This window comes from Coregonus lavaretus (assembly GCF_964263955.1).
Source record: "Coregonus lavaretus genome assembly, contig: SUPER_35_unloc_1, whole genome shotgun sequence".
Lineage (NCBI taxonomy): Eukaryota > Metazoa > Chordata > Actinopteri > Salmoniformes > Salmonidae > Coregonus > Coregonus lavaretus.
The window spans coordinates 794905-822789 of record NW_028167181.1 but is presented as its reverse complement, the minus strand read 5'-3'; the positions used below and the strand labels follow the sequence as shown (position 1 = coordinate 822789).

The 27885-nt window shown below is 43.4% G+C and overlaps 1 protein-coding gene across 1 annotated transcript in view; it reads right to left on the bottom strand.

The window, feature by feature from the left end:
• Window positions 1-27885, bottom strand: part of glra3 (glycine receptor, alpha 3) — a gene marked incomplete at both ends in the record, with an annotated part of 101006 nt that overhangs the window by 7420 nt on the left and 65701 nt on the right. Inside the window, 4 exons of the mRNA XM_084188450.1 lie at window positions 1823-1969; window positions 5349-5563; window positions 20531-20668; window positions 26608-26690. Of these exons, the coding sequence (XP_084044576.1) occupies window positions 1823-1969; window positions 5349-5563; window positions 20531-20668; window positions 26608-26690 (583 nt within the window). The remainder of the gene's footprint in view (window positions 1-1822; window positions 1970-5348; window positions 5564-20530; window positions 20669-26607; window positions 26691-27885) is intronic.

Here is a 27885-nt window from a genome sequence, read left to right as displayed (position 1 = left end):
GGTCATCTGATGCAGCACCATCACTCTCCCTCTTGGTCAAATAGCCCTTACACAGCCTGTAGTTGTGTTGGGTCACTGTCCTATTGAAAAACAAATGATAGTCCCACTAAGCGCAAACCAGATGGGATGGCGTATCGCTGCAGAATGCTGTGGTAGCCATGCTGGTTAAATGTGCCTTGAATTCTAAATAAATCACTGACAGTGTCACCAGCAAAGCACCCCCACACCATCACACCTCCTCCTCCATGCTTCACGGTGGGAACCACACATGTGGAGATCATCCGTTCACCTACTCTGCGTCTCACAAAGACACGGCGGTTGGAACCAAAAATCTCAAATTTGGACTCATCAGACCAAAGGACAGATTTCCACTGGTCTAATGTCCATTAGTCATGTTTATTGGCCCAAGCAGGTCTCTTCTTCTTATTGGTGTCCTTTAGTAGTGGTTTCTTTGCAGCAATTCGAAGATGAAGGCCTGATTCATGCGGTCTCCTCTGAACAGTTGATGTTGAGATGTGTCTGTTACTTGAACTCTGTGAAGCATTTATTTGGGCTGCAATCTGAGGTGCAGTTAACTCTAATGAATTTATCCTCTGCAGCAGATGTAACTCTGGGTCTTCCTTTCCTGTGGCGGTCCTCATGAGAGCCAGTTTTATCATAGCGCTTGATGGTTTTTGAGACTGCACTTGAAGAAACTTTCAAAGTTCTTCAGATTTTCCTGATTGACTGACCTTCATGTCCTAAAGTAATGATGGACTGTCATTTCTCTTTGATTTTCAGCTGTTCTTGCCATAATATGGACTTGGTCTTTTACCAAATAGGGCTATCTTCTGTATACCACCCCTACCTTGTCACAACACAACTGATTGGCTCAAACGCATTAAGAAGGAAAGAAATTCCACAAATTAACTTTTAACAAGGCACACCTGTTAATTGAAATGCATTCCAGGTGACTACCTCATGAAGCTGGTTGAGAGAATGCCAAGAGTGTGCAAAGCTGTCATCAAGGCAAAGGTTAGCTACTTTGAAGAATCTCAAATATAAAATATATTTTGATTTGTTTAACACTTTTTTGGTTACTACATGATTCCATATGTGTTATTTAATAGTTTAGATGTCTTCACTATTATTCTACAATGTAGAATATAGTAAAAGTAAGAGAAAAACCCTGGGTAGGTGTGTCCAAACTTTTGACTGGTACTGTATATAAAAAATATATATATGGGGGATTGGAAATTATGCAGGCAATTACATTGATGGAAGCTACAATCTATCTGCAATATTAAAGCTGATCTACCCCCTCCCCCCAAACAATAATTAAAATAAAATAGTAGGTGCCAGGCGCACCAGTTTGTGTCAAGACATGCAACACTGCTGGGTTTTTCACACTCAACAGTTTCCTGTGCATATCAAGAATGGTCCACCACCCAAAGGACATCCAGCCAACTTGACACAATTGTGGGAAGCATTGGAGTCAACATGGGCCAGAATCCCTGTGGAACGCTTACGGCACCTTGTAGAGTCACGACGAATTAAGGCTGTTCTGAGGGCAAAAGGGGAAGGTGTTCCTAATGTTTGGTATACTCAGTGTATGTCTGAGAAGGATACATCTGTGAAGCATATAATTGCTTGTTTCATTATTTGTTAGGTGCTAAAGCATTGAGATATGAGTTATTCATTAGTACTAGGTAACCACTTACTTCTGCCTCAGAGCTCCTAAAGGAACAACACCATAACGTCAATATGCAGTCATTGTCATATGCAGTTGTTTGTTCATGCTCTGATTCGACGAATGTGTTCTAGATTGTTCTGTACACGTTACCTTCTTCTTCGTTCTCCGCGGGCGGAGTCTTAAGAGTTCCTTGTGTTGCCTGGAGACAAAGTTGACAGCGGCGTACTCGAGAAGAGCGGAGAATACGAAGAGCAGACACACCGCCATCCAGATGTCGATGGCCTTCACATAGGATACCTACAACACCAGAGCGACAAAGGCAGAGTCACACAGTCAGAGAGCAGAGACAGACCGACAGACAGACAAATGGAGAAAAAAGGAGTTGAGAGAATGAATAGTCTGACATAGTCTGGCAGACAGGCCAAGGTTGTTCATAGAATTTCAACTGTCTGGCCAAGTTTACAGCTTGTTTTATGTTTTAATTTCATAGAGATTCTTTGATGCTGTTACATAATCTGGAGTATGTTGGGAGTGTATGAGAACACATATTACGTGTATATATCCATTATATGTGTCATGGAGTACTTAGTCACTTTTGTCTTGATACCGCCTATACTTTTTGCCACTGTATATGTAAGGTTTTAAAGGCACAAAACTATATTTTTCGGTTTTTTATATATAATTCCACACTATGAGGTTGGAATAATAGTGTGAAATTGTGAAAATGATGATAATGCCCTTTTAGTGTAAGAGCTGTTTGAAAAAAACACCTGAAATTTAAGCCTGTTTTGGTTGGATTGAGTTTTGACCTCCCTGGTGACATCATCAGGCGGTAAATTAGTTAATAGACCAATAAGAAAGAGATTTCAATGCCTCTCTGCCAATAACAGCTAGTTTTCAGTTGTACCCTCCCCACTCAGACCACTCCCAGATAGTCCTAGCTAAATTCTTGCTCTAGAAATTACTCTTTGCTAAGAAGCTTTTCTTTTAATTGTTACCCAGAAATTATTTGATATTGAGGTAAAAACGGCTGCATTGGACCTTTAATATTTAGTCTGTCTGATGTTACTGTTTTATTTTTTAAGAAAATGTACATGCAATCACTTGTAAAAACATATTCTTGCTGAATGCTTAATGCTTAATTAAGTTACATAAGAGAACATTCCATGTACTGCATTATTCTTTAATGCATACAAGACACTAAATACCTAAGGGTAAAAGGACAAGTTAGGTATTTTTCTATTTAGATTGATTTAAAATTTTACCTTGAAAGTAGTCTATGGCCCAGGAGAATCTGTAATCCTCGGTTTTACAGTAAGTCTAAAAATACTGAACTTGTCCTTTAACAAGTAAGTGCCAGTATTTTGTTCTTCTACAGGTGTGAATCCCAAACATATATACACAGGCCCTTTGGAATGAGATTTGCTGTCCATTAAACAGTACTGAAATGCTCCATATAGACAGGAATTCTCTGAATACTAGCAGGCGCATTTACATATCTCAGAACATCACTTATATATAATGTCTGTTAATGGATATCTCTCTTAGGTATCTCTTTATGCATGCATGAGAGCACCAGCTGTTCCGGACGACTATATGATCACGCTCTCCGTAGCCGATGTGAGTAAGACTTTGAAGCAGGTCAACATTCACAAGGCCGCAGGGCCAGACGGATTACCAGGACGTGTACTCCGAGCATGTGCTGACCAACTGGCAAGTGTCTTCACTGACATTTTCAACATGTCCCTGACTGAGTCTGTAATACCAACATGTTTCAAGCAGACCACCATAGTCCCCGTGCCCAAGAACTCTAAGATAACCTGCCTAAATGACTACCGACCCGTAGCACTGACGTCTGTAGCCATGAAGTGCTTTGAAAGACTGGTCATGGCTCACATCAACAGCATAATCCCAGAAACCCTAGACCCACTCCAATTTGCATACCGCCCCAACAGATCCACAGATGATGCAATCTCTATCGCACTCCACACTGCCCTTTCCCACCTGGACAAGAGGAACACCTACGTGAGAATGCTATTCATTGACTACAGCTCAGCATTCAACACCATAGTGCCCTCTAAGCTCATCACTAAGCTAAGGATCCTGGGACTAAACACCTCCCTCTGCAACTGGATCCTGGACTTCCTGACGGGCCGCCCCCAGGTGGTAAGGGTAGGTAACAACACATCTGCCACACTGATCCTCAACACGGGGGCCCTTCAGGGGTGCGTGCTCAGTCCCCTCCTGTACTCTCTGTTCACCCATGACTGCATGGCCAGGCACGACTCCAACACCATCATTAAGTTTGCCGACGACACAACAGTGGTAGGCCTGATCACCGACAACGATGAGACAGCCTATAGGGAGGAGGTCAGAGATCAGGCCGTGTGGTGCCAGGACAACAACCTCTCCCTCAACGTGACCAAGACAAAGGAGATGATTGTGGACTACAGGAAAAAAAAGAGGACTGAGCACGCCCCCATTCTCATCGACGGGGCTGTAGTGGAACAGGTTGAGAGCTTCAAGTTCCTTGGTGTCCACATCACCAACGAACTATCATGGTCCAAACACACCAAGACAGTCGTGAAGAGGGCACGACAAAGCCTATTCCCCCTCAGGAGACTAAAAAGATTTGGCATGGGTCCTCAGATCCTCAAAAAATTCTACAGCTGCACCATCGAGAGCATCCTGACTGGTTGCATCACCGCCTGGTATGGCAACTGCTTGGCCTCTGACCGCAAGGCACTACAGAGGGTAGTGCGTACGGCCCAGTGCATCACTGGGGCAAAGCTCCCTGCCATCCAGGACCTCTATACCAGGCGGTGTCAGAGGAAGGCCCTCAAAATTGTCAAAGACTCCAGCCACCCTAGTCATAGACTGTTCTCTCTGCTACCGCACGGCAAGCGGTACCGGAGTGCCAAGTCTAGGTCCAAAAGACTTCTCAACAGCTTCTACCCCCAAGCCATAAGACTCCTGAACAGCTAATCATGGCTACCCGGACTATTTGCACTGCCCCCCCACCCCATCCTTTTTACGCTGCTGCTACTCTGTTAAGTATTTATGCATAGTCACGTTAACTCTACCCACATGTACATATTACCTCAACTACCTCAACTAGCCGGTTCCCCCGCACATTGACTCTGCAACGGTACCCCCCTGTATATATAGCCTCCCTACTGTCACTTTATTTTACTGTATATATAGCCTCCCTACTGTCACTTTATTTTACTTCTGCTCTTTTTTTCTCAACACTTTTTTTGTTGTTGTTTTATTCTTACTTATTTTTATTTTTTTTGTTTAAAATAAATGCACTGTTGGTTAAGGGCTGTAAGTAACCATTTCACTGTAATGTCTGCACCTGTTGTATTCGGCGCATGTGACCAATAAAATTTGATTTGATTTGATTTGATACGGTCTATTTGAGATAATTTAGGTGAATAAACTATGCACCACATTCAATCTTGTAACATATACACAGGCCCACCGCAAGGCTCCGTTAAGCAAACAGAAACAGTCACCCTGTATCTAGACCATAAATCAACAACGGACAGTCAGTCCTGATGAAGGGACGCCTTTTTGGGTAAGCACAGTGGTGATGCACTCAACACACTCTCTTGCCAACCCACACACACCAACACCCCCACTCACACACTCACACACCCTGCACCCGACTCACCTTAGGTAGAGACGTTCTAGAACCGGAGCTCTGGGTGGTCATGGTGAGCACAGTGGTGATGCCCAGTGCCACCCTAGCGGGCGCGGCGTCCATATTGATCCAGAAGGAGACCCAGGAGAGTATGACGATGAGGAGAGAGGGGATGTACATCTGGATCAGATAGTAACCCATCTGTCTCTCCAGGTGGAAACGCACCTCGATGCATGTGAACTTCCCTGTGGGAGGAGGGAGAAGGAGAAGAGCGGAGAGAGATTGAGACACGTGCCTATGTTTTCTTTGTTTTGTCTGAAAGTCTGCATGAATACAATACTTGGAAATTAACAGTGAAAAATATGTATAGGAAAGATGAACGATACTCCTTTAGGGACTATTACGTTTCTCTGTAGACCATATTTTACAAGCATCAGCATTCCTCCCCTTACATACCACATACATGGAAACACAAACTGTACATGTGGCTTCTCAGAAAATCTCAATTCTAGCAAAATATATAATATGCATATGCCTGTGCTGTGGAGGAGTTTAAATCACTCTCCATGTAGTTGGTCCATGCAGCTGTGGTTATCTTGGTCATCAAAGCCCAGTGTATGGGCCTCAGGTGAAAATGCAAGTCATTCTCTCTGCCTTTGATGCTTTGACGTTTGTCAGATCTCCCCAACATCACCCACACACGCAGGCACGCACACACACACACACACACACACACACACACACACAGGCACGCACACACATCATAGCCTCAGTTCATAGGTTACCAGTGCCGCACTCAATACGGAAGTGGTCCGATGAAGCAGACGCAAGGATACAAGACTGTTTTTCTAGCATACAGACTGGGATATGTTCCGGTATTCATCCGATAGCATTGAGGAGATTACCACATCCGTCACGTGCATAGACAATGTTGTCCCCACAGTGACTATAAGAATGTATCCAAACCAAAAACCATGGATTACCAGCAATATCCACGCTGGGCTAAAGGCTAGAGCTACCGCTTACAAGGAACAGGACACGGCCACATACAAGAAAACCCACTATGACCTCTGACAAGACATCAAACATGCAAAAGGACAATATAGGAGGAAGGTGGAATCCTATTACACAATTTGCTGAGTAGAGTGTTGGAGGCTATTTTGTAAATGACATCGCCGAAGTCAAGGATCGGTAGGATAGTCAGTTTTACGAGGGCATGTTTGGCAGCATGAGTGAAGGAGGCTTTGTTGCGAAATAGGAAGCCGATTCTAGATTTAACTTTGGATTGGAGATTCTTAATGTGAGTCTGGAAGGAGAGTTTACAGTCTAACCAGACACCTAGGTATTTGTAGTTGTCCACATACTCTAGGTCAGACCCGTCGAGAGTGGTGATTCTAGTCGGGTGGGCGGGTGCCAGCAGCGTTCGATTGAAGAGCATGCATTTAGTTTTACTAGTGTTTAAGAGCAGTTGGAGGCTACTGAAGGAGTGTTGTATGGCATTGAAGCTCGTTTGGAGGTTTGTTAACACAGTGTCCAATGAAGGGCCAGATGTATACAAAATGGTGTCATCTGCGTAGAGGTGGATCTGAGAGTCACCAGCAGCAAGAGCAACATCATTGATATACACGGAGAAAAGAGTCGGCCCAAGAATTGAACCCTGTGGCACCCCCATAGAGACTGCCATAGGTCCAGACAACAGGCCCTCCGATTTCACACATTGAACTCTATCTGAGAACTAGTTGGTGAACCAGGCGAGGCAGTCATTTGAGAAACCAAGGCTATTTAGTCTGCCAATAAGAATGCGGTGGTTGACAGAGTCGAAAGCCTTGGCCAGGTCGATGAAGACGGCTGCACAGTACTGTCTATTATCGATCGCGGTTATAATATCGTTTAGGACCTTGAGCGTGGCTGAAGTGCACCCATGACCAGCTCGGAAACCGGATTGCATAGCGGAGAAGGTACGGTGGGATTCGAAATGGTTGGTGATCTGTTTGTTAACTTGGCTTTCAAATACTTTCAAAAGGCAGGGCAGGATGGATATAGGTGTGTAACAGTTTGGATCTAGAGTGTCACCCCCTTTGAAGAGGGGGATGACCGCGGCAGCTTTCCAATCTCTGGGGATCTCAGACGTTACGAAAGAGAGGTTGAACAGGCTAGTAATAGGGGTTGCGACAATTTCTGCGGCTAGTTTTAGAAAGAAAGGGTCCAGATTGTCTAGCCCAGCTGATTTGTAGGGGTCCAGATTTTGCAGCTCTTTCAGAACATCAGCTGTCTGAATTTGTGTGAAGGAGAAGCGGGGGGGGGGCATGGGCAAGTTGCAGCAGAGGGTGCAGAGTTGGTGGCCGGGGTAGTGGTAGCCAGGTGGAAAGCATGGCCAGCCGTAGCAAAATGCTTGTTGAAATTCTCGATTATTGTAGATTTATCGGTGGTGATAGTGTTTCCTAGCCTCAGTGCAGTGGGCAGCTGGGAGGAAGTGCTCTTATTCTCCATGGACTTTACAGTGTCCCAGAACTTTTTGAAGTTAGTGCTACAGGATGCGAATTTCTGTTTTAAAAAGTTAGCCTTTGCTTTCCTGACTGCTTGTGTATATTGGTTCCTAACTTCCCTGAAAAGTTGCATATCGCGGGGGCTTTTTGATGCTAATGCAGTACGCCACAGGATGTTTTTGTGCTGGTCAAGGGCAGTCAAGTCTGAGGAGAACCAGGGGCTATATCTGTTCTTAGTTCTGTATTTTTTGAATGGGGCATGTTTATTTAAGATTGAGAGGAAATTACTTTTAAAGAACAACCAGGCATCCTCTACTGACGGAATGAGATCTATATCCATCCAGGATACCTGGGCCAGGTCAATTAGGAAGCAATGCAACGACCCACACAATACAATGCAACGACCCACACAACTTTGAAGAAATGCCTTCCCTACTGTAGTATTTGTTTACTGTACCCTAACAGACAAGGGCGTCATGCACCCCAAAAATCTGAGGGGGCACAAAGTACATTGGATGGCTGGTGGGTGGTCTGGAGGTGGACGAGGCCCCCCAGTCTGTGAGTTGGTGAATTTCGCAAAGAAAAACATCCTGAAAACAGCGTTTTCCTGCAATTTAGAGCCATAATCATTATGCTTAAAGGGATACTTGTTTTTTTTTGGCAATAAGTCAGCTCAAGATGTATGCTTAGATATCTTTATCTACTTCCCTAGAGTCAGATGAACTCATGGATACCATTTTTATGTCTCTGTTTCCAGTATGAAGGAAGTTAGAGATAGTTTTGCGAGCCAATGCTAACTAGCATTAGCACAATGACTGGAAGTCTATGGTATCTACTAGTATGATAGCAGTTACCATCGACTTCATCATTGCGCTAACACTAGTTAGCAATTGCGCTAACGCTAGTTAGCAACTTCCATCAAACTGCACGAAAAGACACAAAAATGGTATCTACGAGTTTATCTGACTGGGGAAGTAGATAAAGATATCTAAGCATACCTCTTGAGCTGTCTGTATCCTCCTGACTGGTGGTTCTTTTTTTTAAAGAAACTAAATATGCTTCTCTAAATCTCTGCTAAAATGTGGGTAAAATATTGAAAGGAATGTAAGTCTTATTCAGTACATTTAGTAATTGCTTGCTATTCTAAAGTCTACCAGCCTTGCCAGCAGGCAGGACAGCTAAGATAGCTAGACAAGCTAGCTACTCTAACTTGATTGACAGCCTGAAATAGCTTCTTGGTAGCTATTTATGAGGTTGGGAGATTGGGAACCTATCTGGGCTAGCTAAAGCCAACTTCATAAAATTGCTAGGTGGCTAGTAGTATTACAGAGAAACAACAACAAAAATTTTTTTACAAACATTATTTGTGTATATTTTTTATTTATTTAAACAGGACAAATCTGAGGGGGCCCCTGTGCCCCCTATGGGCATGATGCCTCTGCTAACAGTCACACAGCAATGTACTTGAAGCTCTTTGAACAAAGTCACTCTGCTCTCTTTGAAAAGAGAGAGTCTCAAAGCAGAGGGATTTGAAAGAGAGAGGAGGAGAGGAGGTGTGTGAGGCCTCTGCTGCAGCTGACGCTTCAAAACAATTATGAACAGTGGCTGTCTCTCCTGAAAGACAGAGAGGGAGCGCTCTCTGAGTCTCTGTCTGTTTGTGCACCGGCCCCGGGAGAGCAGCGCAGAGTTAGAATCCACAATCAGCAAACACACAGAGGCAGGCATACACACCCACACCCACACACCCTGAGAGGCAGAGGCAGGCTGGTGGGAGGAGCTATAGGAGGACGGGCTCATTGTAATGGCTGGAATGGGATAAATGGAACAGGGTCAAATATGTGGTTTCTACAGGTTGGAGACCGTTCCATTTATTCCATTCCAGCCATTACAATGAGCCCGTCCTCCTATAGCTCCTCCCACCAGCCTCCTCTAACACACACACACACACACTTTCCTGAGCCCTGCAGGCTGACAGAGCTGTCAGTATAGAGGCAGTGACCTGACCAGAGGCTCCAGCACCTCTAGAGACTCACTGAAGAGGAGGACGGGGAAGTGTGTGTGTGTCTGTCTGTGTGTGCAGCCTGGTCTCATAGACTAGACGTAACATAGTAAAGTAAATCTGGAACACTCAAATTAGTATGCTATGTTACGTTTGGTATGGTTACATAAAACAGATGGTTACTTAAGGCAAAAATGAAAGTCAGGTGGTTGGTCGGGGTGGATGAGTGGGTGTATAATGCAAACGTCTAGCAACCCAAAGGTTGCGAGTTCAAATCTCATCACGGACAACTTTAGCATTTGAGCTAATTAGCAACTTTTCAACTACTTACTACTTTTTTGTTACTTTGCAACTACTTAGCATGTTAGCTAACCCTTCCCCTAACCCTAACATTAACCTAACTCCTAAACTTAACCCTAACCTTAACTCTAACCCCTAGCCTAGCTAATGTTAGCCAGCTAGCTAATGTTAGCCACCTTGTCAGAATTCGCAACATATAACAGGTTTTGCAAATTCGTAACAAATTGTACGTTTAGCGTTTTCGTACTAAATGGAGTGTCCCGGATTTACTTACAGAATAATACAAAATGCTCTGAGAACAGGTTGGTGTGTGCCCGTCTGTGTGTGTGTGTGTCCATCTGTGTGTATGTGTTCTGGACCTTGACAGCACCTTGCCACTCACAGGGCATTCATTGTGACAAGCTGTCAGTGCAGGCCTTGGGGTGGACAATGGAGGAATAGTTTATTTAAACCAGTTTTGTAAAACAAACATCATTGTACATGGACCGAACGGACAGAAATAAACTTCTGTACATCATTATTTAATTCCACATTCAAATTTTTTGTCTTTGGATTTCGGCTAATTTCAGGGATACGTGACCCTTTGAATCGGACGAGCGAGAAAATTGCCCATTTTATTTTATTACATAAAATGTCATTGCCCATTAGGTGAACTATGACTGTGTCCCAAATGGCACCCTATCCATTTCATAGTGTAGTATTTTTGACCCAAGCCCTGGTCAGAAGTAGTGCACCATATAGGGAATAGGGTGCTTTTTGGGACACAGCCTGCCTCACTGATATCTGTACCGTATAGATACCGCTATTCATTTCTCGCACTAGGTCTCCGTAGTCTCTTGAGGAATACACTGCAATAATTCTATGAATGAATTCCATGGCCAGCTGGTTTTTCAGGGCCAAACACCACATGGCCCTTAATGCACTTCTCTAGTCCAATGAGTCACTGCCATAACCTCTACACCACATGACACCGCCCTACAGCAAAACACCCACAAACAACTCCTTATGCTCTCAATCACTCTCTGCTGGGTCCTGATAATATCAAATGGCTTCCTTTCCTTTCATCCTCTTCTCTGACTCTTTCTGCTCCATCGTTCATTCTCTTTCCTGTCTAGGTCTCTGACGGAGAGGAGGCATGCAGTAGAGATGTGTGTGTGTGTGTGTGTGTGTGTGTGTGTGTGTGTGTCAGGTCGTGTCTAGACTTGACAGTTCATGCAGCTTTAGTATTCTGATCATGGAATTCCAAACGCGTCATGCATATACACCTACATTTGAATGTGTCTATTGTGTCCGGATTCAAATTACAGAATGCATTCTACAAATGGTGGAATAGGCTAAATATGATAATAACACAACAACAACTGATGGCAGTAGCTAACTACTGTAGCTAGCCATCAAGCTAGCAAGCAATGCTAAAGGCATTGCAAACGGGTTAGCATAACTCTAGCCAAACAAAAAATTGTTTTTCTAAATATTAGCTAGCTGGCTAGCATTTATGAGGCCAACAAACACGTTCCTCACACGCTAGGAACGTATTTCCTCCAACGTTATAATGAAAAGGTGTCGCTCGGTCCCAAAACACAAGTTTTCTGGAGACTTGTGGGAGGAGTGCTGATGAAGTCGCCCACTGTATGCGCTTCAGTAGCCTGATTGCGTCCAGACTGAGGAGAAATCTGCACACAATGCATCCCTGACCACTTCCTGAAGTAGTCAGCCAGATCTGAACACAATCCGACCACAAAGCGACTTTTGTGCATCTAGACCCGTCTTTTCAATGCGATCTTCGTATTCTGATAGCAGAAATTGCATGTACGTGTCAAATGTAGACACAACCTCAGTGTACTGATGTGTGTGTGTGTGTGTGTGTGTGTGTGTGTGTGTGTGTGTGTGTGTGTGTGTGTGTGTGTATACACACACAGTATGGATCCCATGGGCGGCGCACAATTGGTCCAGCGTCGTCCAAGGTAGGGGAGGGTTTGGCCGGCAGGGATGTGGGTTCGTTTCCCACGGGGGGCCAGTATGACAAAAAAATAAACAAAACAAAAAACATGTATGCATTCACTAACTGTAAGTCGCTCTGGATAAGAGCGTCTGCTAAATGACTAAAATATAAATGTAAATGTATATGTGTGCGTGTGCGTGTGCGTGTGTACCAGAAGTAATCACAAGAATAGTAAACCAACTAAAATTCAGAGAAGTGAGGACATTTTGTCGGTCCTCACTTGTAAAAATGCTATTTTAGGGTTAGGTTTAGAATTAGGGTTAGAATTAGGGTTAGGGGTGATTTAGGTTTAGGTTTAGGGTTAGGGAAAATATGATTTTGAATGGGAATCAATTGTTGGTCCCCAAAAAGTCCTAACAAGTACACAGAGTACACAAAACAATAAGAACACCTGCTCTTTCCATGACATAGACTGACCAGGTGAATCCAGGTGAAAGCTATGATCCCTTATTGATGTCACTTGTTAAATCCACTTCAATCAGTGTAGATGAAGGGGAGGAGACAGGTTAAAGAAGGAATTTTAAGCCTTGAGACAATTGAGACATAGATTGTGTATGTATGCCATTCAGTAGCAACTCAATACTAGGAAGGTGTCCTTAATGTTTTGTACACTTAATGTATAGTCTGTGCATGTGTGTATGTATGTTTGCAATCGCAACAGGCCAAGGGGTGCAGGCAGGCAGCTTGGAGCTAGCGTGTAAGCCCCATAGAGGATAACACCCACATACTGTACTGTAGTCACCAAGCTGAAGTAGCCCCACTGCCTGCTCACACACACATAAACAGGACACACAGGAAGAAACCAAATAATAAACAGGAAGTGCTGCTGATTCTGCATCCTGATTGGCTCGGCTTGGCCGGGTTTGACGCCTAACCTCCAATTGCGTGGGTCAATGCCCCTGTGATACCAGCGTGGAGACCCTGTGGACAGTCAGTTTGATTGACAAGGCTGACTGGCATGCTATGCTAGCCCAGGGAGAGAGGTCTATAAGCATGGAAGAGTAGAGTACGTTTTCTCTGCTCTGTCTCGTTTTTCATAAACACATGTCACACTGGCATTCACCAGAGCAAGACAGAGCACCGCTGTTGCCTCAGTCAGCATCCTTTGTGACTGGAGAAAATGGAGGAAGTTGGCCTTGGAGTTTAAATGGAAGCTGTTTGGCTTGGGAGAGTGGTTCAGGCAAACAGAAGAACATTGACACAGAGGTGTTGAAGAAGAATATAAAGAAGAGCTGTATACTGGAGAGCAAGTCTGCATTCTGATGCTCGGAGAATAGGTTAACTGAATGAAACTAATATGGAAGTTAACTTCATTTAACTTCACACAGAGTAAAATGACATATAGCCAATGTTATTCATCTCATTAAGGCTAATGCATGACTGTGTCTCATCTTTCCATCAATCAGATCCAAAGCACTTCAGAAGCTCTTTCAGTAACTGCACTATTACAGTAAATGAGGCCATTTCCATGGCAGACAAGGCCATCACAGATCAATCGGCCAAATCAAATCAGTGTGTGTATGTATGTCAGCGCTCGAACGCTGCCTGCAGTGCGCTCAACTCTATCGTGTGTGTGTGCCTGTGTGAGTGCCTCCATCCATGCCTCTGTGTGTGCGCGCGTCTGTGAGTGTGTGACCCCAGCCGTGCCATCTCCTCTGAGCTGATTGATAGAGTGTCTATCTCTCCACAGTGACCCAGACGCCATCCCATTGAAGTATTGATCCCCTGTGGGATAAATGCTGCACACCTCCTGGACACTAAGTCGATGGCAATCAAGCAGAAAGAGCGCTCGCACACACACACACACACACACACACACACACACACACACAGTATGGATCTCAATCAAGCAGAAAGAAAAGCCTCGACCTCATTGAGGGTCACAGATGGACAGACGGAGACTAGGGTATGTTTGGAGAGACCCTGTTGGATGATTGGACTTTGATATTCAATTACTTTCATGTCTGTGAATGTGAATGTAAGTTGAGCACAACGGCTTCAGAAACGGCTGTGGAGTTGAATTATCTACAGTAAACTTAAGAACTATACATATTCTATGCAATGAAACAAAAACACTGAATTTACAGAACAGCCTTAATTCGTTGGGGCATGGACTCTACAAGGTGTCGAAAGCGTTCCACAGGGATGCTAGCCCATGGTGACTCCAATGCGTCACACAGTTGTGTCAAGTTGCCTGGATGTCCTTTGGGTGGTGGACCATTCTTGATACACACAGGAAATTGTTACGTGTGAAAAACCCATCAGCGTTGCAGTTCTTGACACATTCAAACCGGTGTGCCTGGCACTTACTACCATACCCTGTTCAAAGGCACTTAAGTATTTTGTCTTGACCATTCACCCTCTGAATGGCACACATAAAATTCTGAAAATCTGATTATTATGAAACCGCTCTTTCAGATTGTAATGGGAACCAGGCTAAATTCTGTAAAACTGTCAAATCCCTGAAGAGATCTACTTCCTCCTCTCTGCCACAGCAAATTATTCAGACACTGGACTCATTATGGTAAAATATGCCATCACTGATGCATTTAATCTTTAAGCCTTGAAATACATCCACAGGTACACCTCCAATTGACTCAAATGATGTCAATTAGCCTATCAGAAGCTTCTAAAGCCATGACGTCATTTTCTGGAATTTTCCAAGCTGTTTGAAGGCACAGTCAACTTAGTGTATGTAAACTTCTGACCCACTGGAATTGTGATACAGTGAATTATAAGTGAAATAATCTGTCTGTAAACAATTGTTGGAAAAATTACTTGTGTCATGCAGAAAGTAGATGTCCTAACTGACTTGCCAAAACTGTAGTTTTTTAACAAGACATTTGTGGAGTGGTTGAAAAACGAGTTTTAATGACTCCAACCTAAGAGTATGTAAACTTCCGACTTCAACTGTAAACACCATTGGTCAATCTGTAAAAAACATGTTTTATAGCTATGCAGGACTCCCTTGCTGATTAAAACGTGTGCTTAATACAGGCAAAACAAAAGGCACGTTGTTTTTAAACTCTTGGCAAAGGGTGGCTACTTTGAAGATTCTCAAATATAAAATATATTTTGATTTGTTTATTTTTGGATATTTACTTTTTTTGGTAACTACATGATTCCATATGTGTTATTTCATAGTTTTGATGTCTTCACTATTATTGTACAATGTAGAAAATGGTAAAAATAAAGAAAAACCCTTGAATGAGTTGGTGTCCAAACTTTTGACTCTCATACTTGGCACAATAAATATACACAATCCAGGTCTCAATTGTCTCAAGGCTTAAAAATCATTTTTTTTACCTGTCTCCTCCCCTTCATCTACACTGATTGAAATGGATTTAACAAGTGACATCAATAAGGGATCATAGCTTTCACCTGGATTCACCTGGTCAGTCTGTCATGGAAAGAGCAGGTGTTCTTAATGTTTTGTACAGCCATTCACAGTGTAACCAAACAAACATGGCAGGGCTCCAATGCTTGGCACCAAAACACAACCACCACATATGGCTTCTGCAGCACTACCTCGGCACCCCCTCCTCTCGCTTGGTAAAAAGAAAACATTTTGTTTCTGTTGATTAGACTGACACATTTCCAATGCCGATTATCAACCATCTGCATCGGATATTGTTAAACCAACAAAGTGAGTTGAGCTCCATAGAAAGATAATTATCACCTATCACAGAACATCAACATGAATGGGAATATCAGTTCTAGTAATAATATTTATAGAACTAGAACCCGCAAAACCTCTGAAAACAATAGGGAATCGTCACTGACTGCATTCCAGGGCCTCAGCAGAGATCTAGGATATCACCCCACTAGCATCAGTTGCGTCTATTTATTTGCCAGATTTCCTTTTAAAAGGATTATGAGACACAGAGAGGGAGATGATTCTTCCCTGGTTATAATTTACAACAATAACAGATGCTGGGGGTGGGATGACAGGATCCAAGTGCTCCACTCCCATAGCACAGAGGGAAAAAACAACAAGCAAAACAAACCTACTATGAATAAAACCAAAACCAAAACAGACATTGAGGGATTTTTGACATTGGTTGTCGTGATTCGTCATCACAGAATGACACACAACCTCCATTATACCATTAAAGAAGATAACATTCCCTTAGATTGAATTACAGTATGTTTAATCCTTTTCGTATGCTGCATTTGCAACCATAGAGGAAAATAATATATAAACACCATAATATCTATACTATACATTTACATAATCTAATCATTTAGCAGACACTCTTATTCAGAGCCACTAATAAATCAGTACATTCAACTAGATGAACAACCACATAGGCTATCACAATCACTGCAAGTTCTTCAAAATAGCTGCTATACATCTCTCTCTTTACTTCCTTATTAGTCACCCCAGTGAGTTTTACCCAGGGTTCATAGGGAGCTCAGGGCCTATGCTACTCCAGATACAGATGTCGGATCTTAATTTGACCAGTATTGTCGCAGCAAAAATTATCCTGCAGCAGCAGGATTTAATCGCTTAGTCCAAAATGTTGCTTGATCGGTGGTTAGGCTATTAGCTGGCCAAAATTAGGCACATGAAAACTGAAATACTGTTAATATAACGATGTGTTAGTGAGCGTTTTCAGTGAATTTATATAAATCATGAAGATCATCTTCATTTCGCAGCAACAAAAGTTATCAAATTAAGATCCTATACCTGTACTGTAGGACCAGCTGGCTGACTGTTTCAGAGGAGAACAGGCTGTATGATGTGACACAAGCATTATATCTTGAGTCGGATTAGCTGACTGTATAAGCATTATATGCCGATGTGTAAGCAATAGAAAGAGAGAGATTTAAATCCACCTATCTAACCGTTATTTAACCAAGAAGATTGTTAATCCCTTGTGGATGAAATCCTCTTTTATTAGGAACTTGACAAGGAAAGGAGACTGACCATAGGATCCAACACCAGGTAGCTGAATCACCACCATGTAGACAAGGAAAGGAGACTGACCATAGGATCCAACACCAGGTAGCTGAATCACCACCATGTAGACAAGGAAAGGAGACTGACCATAGGATCCAACACCAGGTAGCTGAATCACCACCATGTAGACCAGGAAAGGAGACCATAGGATCCAACACCAGGTAGCTGAATCACCACCATGTAGACAAGGAAAGGAGACTGACCATAGGATCCAACACCAGGTAGCTGAATCACCACCATGTAGACCAGGAAAGGAGACTGACCATAGGATCCAACACCAGATAGCTGAATCACCACCATGTAGACAAGGAAAGGAGACTGACCATAGGATCCAACACCAGGTAGCTGAATCACCACCGTGTAGACAAGGAAAGGAGACTGACCATAGGATCCAACACCAGGTAGCTGAATCACCACCATGTAGACAAGGAAAGGAGACCATAGGATCCAACACCAGGTAGCTGAATCACCACCATGTAGACAAGGAAAGGAGACTGACCATAGGATCCAACACCAGGTAGCTGAATCACCACCGTGTAGACCAGGTGCTCAAAGAAGATGGAGGTACAGTCTATCAGTTGGAATGGCACTCAGTGCAGCTGGAGCTCGATGGACTGAAACCTTCAAATCGTATAAATAAATAGAGTTCCACAGCAATGCACACTGGCTACGGGCCATGGCACCCTATGGGAGTGTGTCCAACCCTTTTGTGAAGCCTGGCCCCACAGAATGTAATATTGAAGCATTATATCTCTCGCTGAGGGAGATTGGTAAAATCCTGCCTGGGTTTGATCTCACCAGGGGCACTTTAGATGTCAATGGGTGAGGGGGAAAGAACGCCTCTGGAGAATGACGTCTGGGTTGTGTTCACTAGGGCACGCCATAGCAAAACATTTTTAAATGGTTTGCAACGGAAAAAGTGAAGGTAGGTAGTGTAGGTTTTTGCCAAGGTCACTACTGTTACTCTACCAGACAGATCTAAGTGCATTTAGTTCGATCTAACACTCAGATAATGGTATTTAACATAGTCCTTCTCCTAAACAACACTTTTCCTCCTTCATTCTAAACCCAACCAGAACATCAGTTATCTGGTATGTGGTATTTTCCTTAATCAGTTATGCAGTGCTCTGTGCATCGCCATCGACCGGTCCATTCAATAGGTGTTTTGCAAGCCCTGATTCAATTATAGAGGGTTGTGGAGGGGCACACACAGGAATGTGTTTGACAGACGGTTGGTTGCCCCCATGGGACCTCAGCATGAACATCCTGGGACCTCCTGTCAATCAAATTCAGTCAATAAGGCTGGGCTGTTGTGACCGGATGGATGGATTTCGCTCTCTCGCTCTCTTTTGGTCGCTCTCTCTCGGTCGCTCTCTCGGTCGCTCTCTAACTCTCTCACTGTGTGCCTGCGCGCCTGGCAAGTGAGTGAATGTTGGTGACTCGACTTGCCCTCGACCTATAGGTACACATAACTCTCCCACTGTTTATTCCTCCAGATCATGTCTTGAAAACACAGAGAAATTCTGGAGTGGTACATGCCTCCTCCTGTCCTCCTCCACCTCCTCCTCCTCCCGTCTCCTCCAGCACAGAGTGCTCTCTTTCTTTCCTGCCTGACTTCTCTCCCTCTCTCTCATCTCTCTTTCCCCACGCGAGGAGACAGGACAGAGAGCTGACAGCTTCTAAAAATAGCAGCCTGTGTAGAGGCATATTCTGTCCCTCTCTATTCATAGAATAAGCCTACACTTTGGCTTTTTCCTGCATATAACAAAGCTAAACGATGAAGCTTTTCTAAGAACTTAAAATGAGGTCCTGACAGTTCTCAGGAGGGCTTTAGTTTAGGGACTGTTTGGTGGTATACCAGTTCACCAAGGCTGCACATTAAACTGTTACCATGGAGGGAAAAGCAAGTGGAATAACAATTCCATAGCGATATCCAAAATGTATTAATTTCTGCTTTTACTTTTTTTGGGGGACTATAATTGCCAAAGAAAAAGCAATACTGGTACTAAAACGGAATCTCTTTTCAAGTAGTCAGCAGCCAAAAGACCATTCATTGATATGGGAATGCTTCAGCCTCACTCCAAACACTGTTGACGTGACAACCATGGAAGCCTAAACATGCACCAAGGAGCTTTCCATATATAATTAACGTTGCCAAAGGAGGGAAAAACAAGCTTTTTCAATTATCAGACGATAAGGAGTATTCCTTCTCCTACATCTTTCTCCCCCTCCCTCTCTCTCTGTCCCCCCTCTCCTCTTCTCCCCCCTCCCTCTCTCTCTGTCCCCCCTCTCCTCCTCTCCTCCTCTCTATGCCCCCCTCTCTGTCCCCCCCCCTCTCTGTCTATCCTCCCCTCTCTCTCCCCCCTCCCTCTCTCTCCCCTCTCTCTCCCTGCCTCCCTCCATCCCTCCATCCATCCATCCATCCATCCATCCATCCATCCATCCATCCATCCATCCATCCAAGCCTCTTCCATTCTATCTGCTGCTCTCTCAGTCATCTAAAAATACTTCTTCGTTTCCTTTCTCCCTCTGGTTAATTGAAGCACAACATAATCCTGATTAGCCAGGAGTGAGGAAGCGGGCGTGCTAAGGCTGACTTAGCGCTGGCAATAAGAACATGACAGGCCCATGAAAGATGCAGGTAGAAGAAATTACATTATTCAACCTGCAATGCCTGCTACTTCACTGTGCACTTTACTTCACTGGCTGAATAAGGTCACACTTAGGCTGCATCTGAAATAGGGCCTGGTCAAAAGTAGTGCACTATATAGGGAATATGCGCGCCATTTCGGACACACCCTCAATCTGGCTAGTGCTGTGGTAGACTGGAGTCTCACTTCGCTGGGCACTTCACTGGCTGGCTGGCTGGCTGGCTGGCTGGCTGGCTGGCTGCAAACAAGTCTATGGTTGCGTTTAGACAGGCAGCCCAGTTCTGATCTTTTTTCCACTAATTGGTCTTTTGACCAATCAGCTCAGTTCTGAATAATATCTGATGTGATTGGTCAAAAGACCAATTAGTGGAAAAAATATCAGAATTGGGCTGCCTGTCTAAACACAGCCAAAGAAGCTGAATAGGGCCTCACTTAGGCCTAGGATTAATCTAGCACTGCAGTTAGCTGTGAAAGCCTGCAGCAATTGTGTTATGAGATGCAGTCTGTGAATATGAAACCATCTTGAATTGAGTGAAAGGGCCTTACTGTTTTGGCATTGATGATGGCATATGAAAACATCATTAGATTTCACAATGAATGTCCCATCTTTCAACTCTAACTGTGACTGTTTTTGACACTGTCCCAGTGGTATTCAGCGCATGTGTAGAACAGCCTGAGGAAGGCTCTGTGCATATTCACTAAACGTAATAAATAGTAGCCTAATTTGGGATGGAAGATGATTTGTAGATTAGTGATTCTGCACAGTCTGACTGCAATGGACTCGATCTCAAACACTCCCATTGTCTCTTACCTGTGTTATAGTGCTTGGTGCAGTATCTCAGATCCGTCTCATCTTTCATTATGAACTGTGGGAGGGTCAACCCATCAGCTATCTGGACTGGTCCGTTCTCCTGCCACTCAAAGATCAGGTCGTTCATTGTGTAGCCAACTGGAAGAGAAGAGAGGCGGGACATGCAATCAGACAATATAGCCTATAGCCTATAGCCCGGGTTACTGTACAGTAAAAACACTGTGTGTCAACTGCTGATGTAAAAAAGCCTTTATAAATACATATTCGACTGACGATTTATACATTTCATATTTCCACCTGGGGAAAGATCCTATTTATGGGAAGATCAAAATATCACAGATACCCTTTGTGTTATATACTGTATCATATATGAAATATCAATAGATTACACTGCATCAAGGATCAATTGTTCATTTCAATAGATCAACCAGGAATCAATGTTGTTAATTTCACACCGTCTTTTGTGCTAAAGGAATAAGCACTAACAGACTTCATGGGCCAATCCGCTATTTAGTATGCCAATCCAAACCTTGGATTTATCCATTCAGGCAATGATGATTGGTTTCTCAGGATTGAATGTATGACTGATGCCTTACAGATAATGGAGTGATTGACATGAAAGGAGGAGGGATGGAAATTATTCTAATCTCATCAGATGAACAAAACGGGTCTGATTCTAAAGCCATGTTAGGGGGCGGCAGGTAGCTTAGTGGTTAAGAGCGTTTTGCCAGTAAACGAAAGGTTGCTGGTTCTAATCCCCGAGCCGACTAGGTGAAAAATCTGTCGATGTGCCCTTGAGCAAGGCACTTAACTCTAATTGCTCCTGTAAGTCGCTCTGGATAAGAGCGTCTGCTAAATGACTAAAATGTAATGTTGACTTTACGCTAATATCTCAGGAAATAAATGTAAACTGTGACCTTGAAATGGGGTCAAAAGGAACAATTAGTTTATTCCTTTGAATAAGGTCTCAGTTAACTGAGTACTAGTCATCCTAATGACCTCTTTCCATTTGAAGCATTAACATCCCCTATTGTGTCCATCAGCCCGCTATAGGGAACAGCCATTCTAACAGGTATACACTATTGTGCAAGATGAAAAGCTATCCTGTCTCCAGTAGGAAAATAAATATCTTTGAATGTAAGGACACTAAAAGATACCAACAAGAGTTGAATAATCAAGAGAAATAAGAAATATCTGCAGCTGGATATAGAAGCATCTTGAATATATCTTAACCCTGCATGTAGGCTATTTATCTTTAACCCGAAGTATCCCATGATGCAGTACACCAGCCCAGGAGACTAGGCAGCGCAGACATTTTGGTTAATATTGGGAGATGAGATGAGTCAAAGTAGCCTCTGCAGTATGAGTCACTGTACTGTAGTCGCAACACGACTCAGAACTTCCTCTACTCCTACATTAGTATTGGTTAGCACTAATGGCTTATTTTCTAATGCCAGTTTACGTCTTAGGTGGTGGACGAGGTGAGTTTCCCCTATGAGCGTTTTCTCTATGTAAAGCACTTTGAGCATCTGGAAAAGCGCTATATAAATCCAATAATTTATTAAATTATTGGGCTAAATACTGGCCATGCATAAGTTCTAAATGATGCTACAGTACCCCAACAGACCGACCATCATAACCATTCATTATAATTGCTATGATTTCATAATGACATTACATAACCCATCATAAAGTATCTATCTATTATATTTCCCTCCATTCCAGACACTGGGCATCGACCTATCAACATCATTCCCCTTTCACTTTGAACTCAAGCCAGCCAGAAGGGCCTCACCAACTGTGGTACATAAAATAACGAAATAATGCGAGGCCGTACAAATGAAGACAAATTATCTCCCCAAGCATTAAACAGTACAGCGCCATGGTAACTATCCCCCGGGCCGCAACTGCACTGGAAAGGACAGGGTGTGTAAAAATGTATAAATAAATTAATGATGGTGCGCCATGTAATTATAGCTTCTCTTCTCTATGTCCATTTTGTACTTCTTTCTACATGTTAGAGAGGCGTCCAGGGGAGAGGGTAGACGGGGTTAAGAAAGGGTGAGAGGAGGAGGAGAGGGAGGAGTGGGAGGAGATGGGAGAGTTAGAGGAGACAGAGGGAGACAGAGGAGTAAAGGGGGGAGGAGATGGGGTGGGAGGAACGGAGGGGAGGACGAGGGACATTTAGCATGGTCATTACTATTAATATCAATTAATCCACCCTCCGCCGCCCCTCTGAACATATTTAATTTGTAGGTAATGAAGGGAGACATAAAGGAGGGTTTCCTACTTGCTGGTGGACATTGATTCTCTTCCCACTCACTGCAGTCTCTTCCACTATATCTCCCACATCTGGCCATGTATGCTAACCTGTGCCTATACCCAAGTGAAATTAAATTTCATTTTCTAATTATATGCTTTCCTCAACACAGTCCCTTGCCTATTAAAAATACAGTCAATTCAGAGTCAATTCAAGTTCAGACCAAGTTATATCACATAATACAGAATGTTAATACATTAACTACTCAATAAATTATTTATATTATATCATATGTGCTCCCTCTGTATTTCTTCAATATATATAGTCATTGACTCCAATTCCTCCTGATTGGAGTGTGTCTACATTATTTTCTGTGGGTTAACGTGCTTGGCATGTCTGATCCAAGCCATTCAGCGGCTGGCTGAGCAGAGCAGGCTTTAGTTTAGTGGGTACAGTGTGTCCACTGCTGCTAGCTCTGTGGGAGTAAAGTGTTATCTTGTGACTGGCGTTATCACAGTCATGTTTTGACTAGTGAGAGCGAGAGAGAGCGAGAGAGCGAGGGGGGACAGAGACAGAGATGTCCCAGCTAAAAGCCTCTGCAGCTGCGACACAGCAGCAATCGGCATGAATTATTATCATCTTTTGAGACACACTTGGGCCCCTGTGCAAATGTAAGTATTTGCCAATTTGCTACAACTTTTAGTGGACACATCCAGTGCTGTGTCTCCTCAAGTCCACAAATCTTTAACAAGGTACCGGAGCACTTCCTTTACTCCATGTGGTTAAAGCTAACAGGGGGGTGCACTGTAGAGAGATGGGGAATGCATAGCAATTGATGGTCCACAGGGATTTACTTCTGGTGTAGGAATCCCACTCACAAATTGAAGCTCATCTTGATGGACGGAGTGATTGGGACTTTAAATTCACTTGCAGTAAATGGACAAGTGCTACGGGTCAAAATATGGGTACGATTATGTAGTAATACTATGCGAAAGAAGTGTATATAATATTTGCCATTTAGCAGACGCATTTATCCAAAGCGAAGTGGATGCAATGATCACAATAATCTTTGCCTTATGTGTCTGTGAGTAGTATGCAGTGTGTATCTGCGCAGTATTTTTTTTTGATGTTTTATATATAATATATATATGCAGCTAGATATTGATGTTTTACTCAAGGACAATCTGAAGATTACCCCATAAACATTTTCCAATAATTATGCTCCTTATATGCAAATATTCAGCTGGCACTTGATTTGCTTATACATGTCCTCCCTTATTAGAAGTGCAGTCTTTTGCAAATCTAAATATTTGCTAATAACCCTCCGCTAACAGCTTTGGTAGCCTTCATAGTCAATAACCACTGGCCTACTGGCCTGAATGAGTCCATTCCACAAGGCCATTGTCACGCCCTGGCTCTGGGGACTCTCGTATGTTGAGCCAGGGTGTTCATTTGTTTATGTTCTAGTCGTTGTATTTCTATGTTGGCCAGGGTGGCTCCCAATCAGAGAGGGCTGTAGCTCGTTGTCTCTGATTGGGAGTCATACTTAGGTAGCCGTTAGGCATTCATTGTTTGTGGTTTCTTGTTCTTATTTGGGTTTTGTGTTAAACCGTAGACATCACGTTATCGTCTGTTGTTTTGATCGTGTGATCATTCATTAATAAATATGTTCACCTTCAACGCTGCGCATTGGTCCTCCTCCTTAGACGATCGTGACAGCCATAGAGACAGTCCAGGCAGGAAGAGAGCCTGGAGTATTAGGTCAGCAGTGTGTGTGTGTGTGTGTGTGTGTGTGTGTGTGTGTGTGTGTAAGCGAGAGCCTACATTGGTGCATCTGTGTGGTCACAAGAGGACATACCACCCACACTTGCATGACAAGGTATTATTATCCTACCCAGGTAAACCCATGCCCACGCTCTCTCTACCACACATCTTATCATCAGATTATTTTACCAGTGACCTCATTATTGCTGGAACTAGAAAAAGGGCCCTCCTGTCAGATGAAAAAGATACAAAAAGATGAACAGCTTATTTTGGTCAATCTGAACATCTTACATCATTTTATTCCAAATGTTCACAGATGGATATTGCAGTCACGGGGCTATAATGGGTGGATAATATACAGTGCATTCTGAAAGTATTCAGACCCCTTCACTTTTTCCACATTTTTTTACGGTACAGCCTTATTCTAAAATGGATTAAATCGATTTTTCCCCCTCATCAATCTACACACAATACTCCATAATGACAAAGCAAAAACTGTTTTTTAAATAAAAAAACTCTGAAATATCACATTTACAAAAGTATTTAGACCCTTTACTCAGTACTTTGTTGAAGCACCTTTGGCAGCGATTACAGCCTCGAGTCTTTTTGGGTATGACGCTACAAGCTTATTACACCTGTATTTGGGGAGTTTCTCACATTATTCTCTGCAGATCCTCAAGCTCTGTCAGGTTGGATGAGGAGTGTCGCTGCACAGCCATTTTCAGGTCTCTCCAGAGATGTTAGATGGGGTTCAGGTCCGGGCTCTGGCTGGGCCACTCAAGGACATTCAGAGATTTGTCCCGAAGCCACTCCTGCGTTATCTTGGCTGTGTGCTTAGGGTCATTGTCCTGTTGGAAGGTGAACCTTCGCCCCAGTCTGAGGTCCTGAGCGCTCTGGAGCAGGTTTTCATCAAGGATGTACTTTGCTCCGTTCATCTTTCCCTCGATCCTGACTAGTCTCCCAGTCCCTACCGCTGAAAAACATCCAACAGCATGATGCTGCCACCACCATGCTTCACTGTAGGATGGTGCCAGGTTTCCTCCAGACGTGACGCTTGGCATTCAGGCCAAAGAGTTCAATCTTGGTTTCATCAGACCAGAGAATATTGTCTCTCATGGGCTGAGAGTCCTTTAGTTGACTTTTGGCAAACTCCAAGCGGCTGTCATGTGCCTTTTACTGAGGAGTGACTTCCGTCTGGCCACCCTACCATAAAGGCCTGATTGGTGGAGTACTGCAGAGATGGTTGTCCTTCTGGAAGGTTCTCCCATCTCCACAAAGGAACTCTGGAGCTCTGTCAGAGTGACCATCGGGATCTTTGTCACCTTCCTGACCAAGGCCCTTCTCCCCTGATTGCTCAGTTTGGCCAGACGGTCAGCTCTAGGAAGAGTCTTGGTGGTTCCAAACTTCTTCAATTTAAGAATGATGGAGGCCACTGTGTTCTTGGGGACCTTCAATGCTGCAGACATTTTTTGGTACCCTTCCCCAGATCTGTGCCTCGACACAACCCTGTCTCGGAGCTCTACGGACAATTATTTTGACGTCATGGCTTGGTTTTTGCTCGGACATGCACTGTCAACTGTGGGACCTTATATAGACAGGTATATGCCTTTCTAAATCATGTTAAATCAATTTAATTTACCACAGGTGGACTCCAATCAAGTTGTAGAAACATCTCAAGGATGATCAATGGAAACAGGATGCACCTGAGCTCAATTTCGATTCTCATAGCAAAGAGTCTGAATACTTACGTAAATAAGGTATTTCTGTTTTTTATTTTGTATAAGTTTGCAAACATTAAAAAAAACTGTTTTTGCTTTGTCATTATGGGTATTGTGTGTAGATTGATGAGGAAAATAAATGATTTCATCCATTTTATGATAAGGCTGTAACGTAACAAAATGTGGAAAAAGTGAAGGGGTCTGAATACTTTGAATGAACTGTATGGTACTGTTCTGTACTCACAGATGGATACTGCAGTCACAGGGCTATAATGGGTGGATAATATACTAAATACTGCAGTATTACTACAGTAATACTATAGTGCTTCACTCACAGCTCTCTAGCTGCATGATACACGTCTGTACGTCCATGGGGAAGTTCTTCAGGTCCATCGGACAGGAAAGGGTTAATGTCAATCTGTAAAAACAGATAGACAATAGAAAATAAAAACATTTGAGTATATATCACAACTATAAGGCATAGGTATCGTTTGACTTGAAAGGGGCTAAACATTAGGCATTCATAACGCCTTTGCATATTCATCACCATTATCACGTGCCTTATGAATGTGTTAAGTATTGGTTATGAATGTGTTTTGAAGTCCTTTATGAAGATACCCATCACATTAAGTGTTAGCAGGATTTCTGCTAACCTACACTCTTAGAAAAAAAGGTGCTATCTTAAAGGGTTCTTCAGCTGTCCCCATTGGAGAACCCTTCGAAGAAACCTTTTTGGTTCCAGGTAGAACCGTTTTGGTTCCAAGTAGAACCCTTTTGAGTTACATGTAGAACTCTTTACACAGAGGGTTCAACATGGAACCCAAAAGAGTTCTACCTGGAACGAAAAAGGCTTTCTTATGGGGGCAGCCGAAGAACCGCTTTGGAACCCTTTTTTCTAAGAGAGTACATTCACATGTATCATGCCTGGACAAATACTGTCAAGTACCAAGTGAACTTGGCTCAGTGTTGAATCAGTAATGCTGTGAATCAGTAGTGCTGTAAACCAGCAGTGCTGTAAACCGCTGGTGAAAAACCAAAGAGGATAGAAACAACAAGACAGGCCAATGCCTTCCTCAGAGACTGTGGGCTCTGTGTTGGGATGAGCAGTCAGGAGACAGAGAAAGAGATAGAGAGAAGAGAGAGAGAGAGAGAGAGAGAGAGAGAGAGAGAGAGAGAGAGAGAGAGAGAGAGAGAGAGAGAGAGAGAGAGAGAGAGAGAGAGAGAGAGAGAGAGAGAGAGAGAGAGAGAGAGAGAGAGAGAGAGAGAGAGAGAGAGAGAGCGAGAGAGAGAGAGAGAGAGAGAGGGGGATCCCTCCGAGGGGATCCCTCCGCTCCGTCATGTCATATCCTCTCAGCCTTCCATTGCGGCATTTCTACAGCCCCGCCACTACACAACTCCATAACTCAACCCGACTGGTACCATCGACTCAAAGCTGCCAGCAATTCACCGCTCCGCCTTGAGATTTACACATCATTGTGACACCCCCCACTATGGCTTTATGTTTAACGACAGAAGATGAGAAGTGTCCGAGCTTGATTGATGGTGTGGCAGAGCATTTTTGTCAGTACTCTCTTAGAAAAAAGGGTTCCAAAAGGGTTATTCGGCTGTCCCCA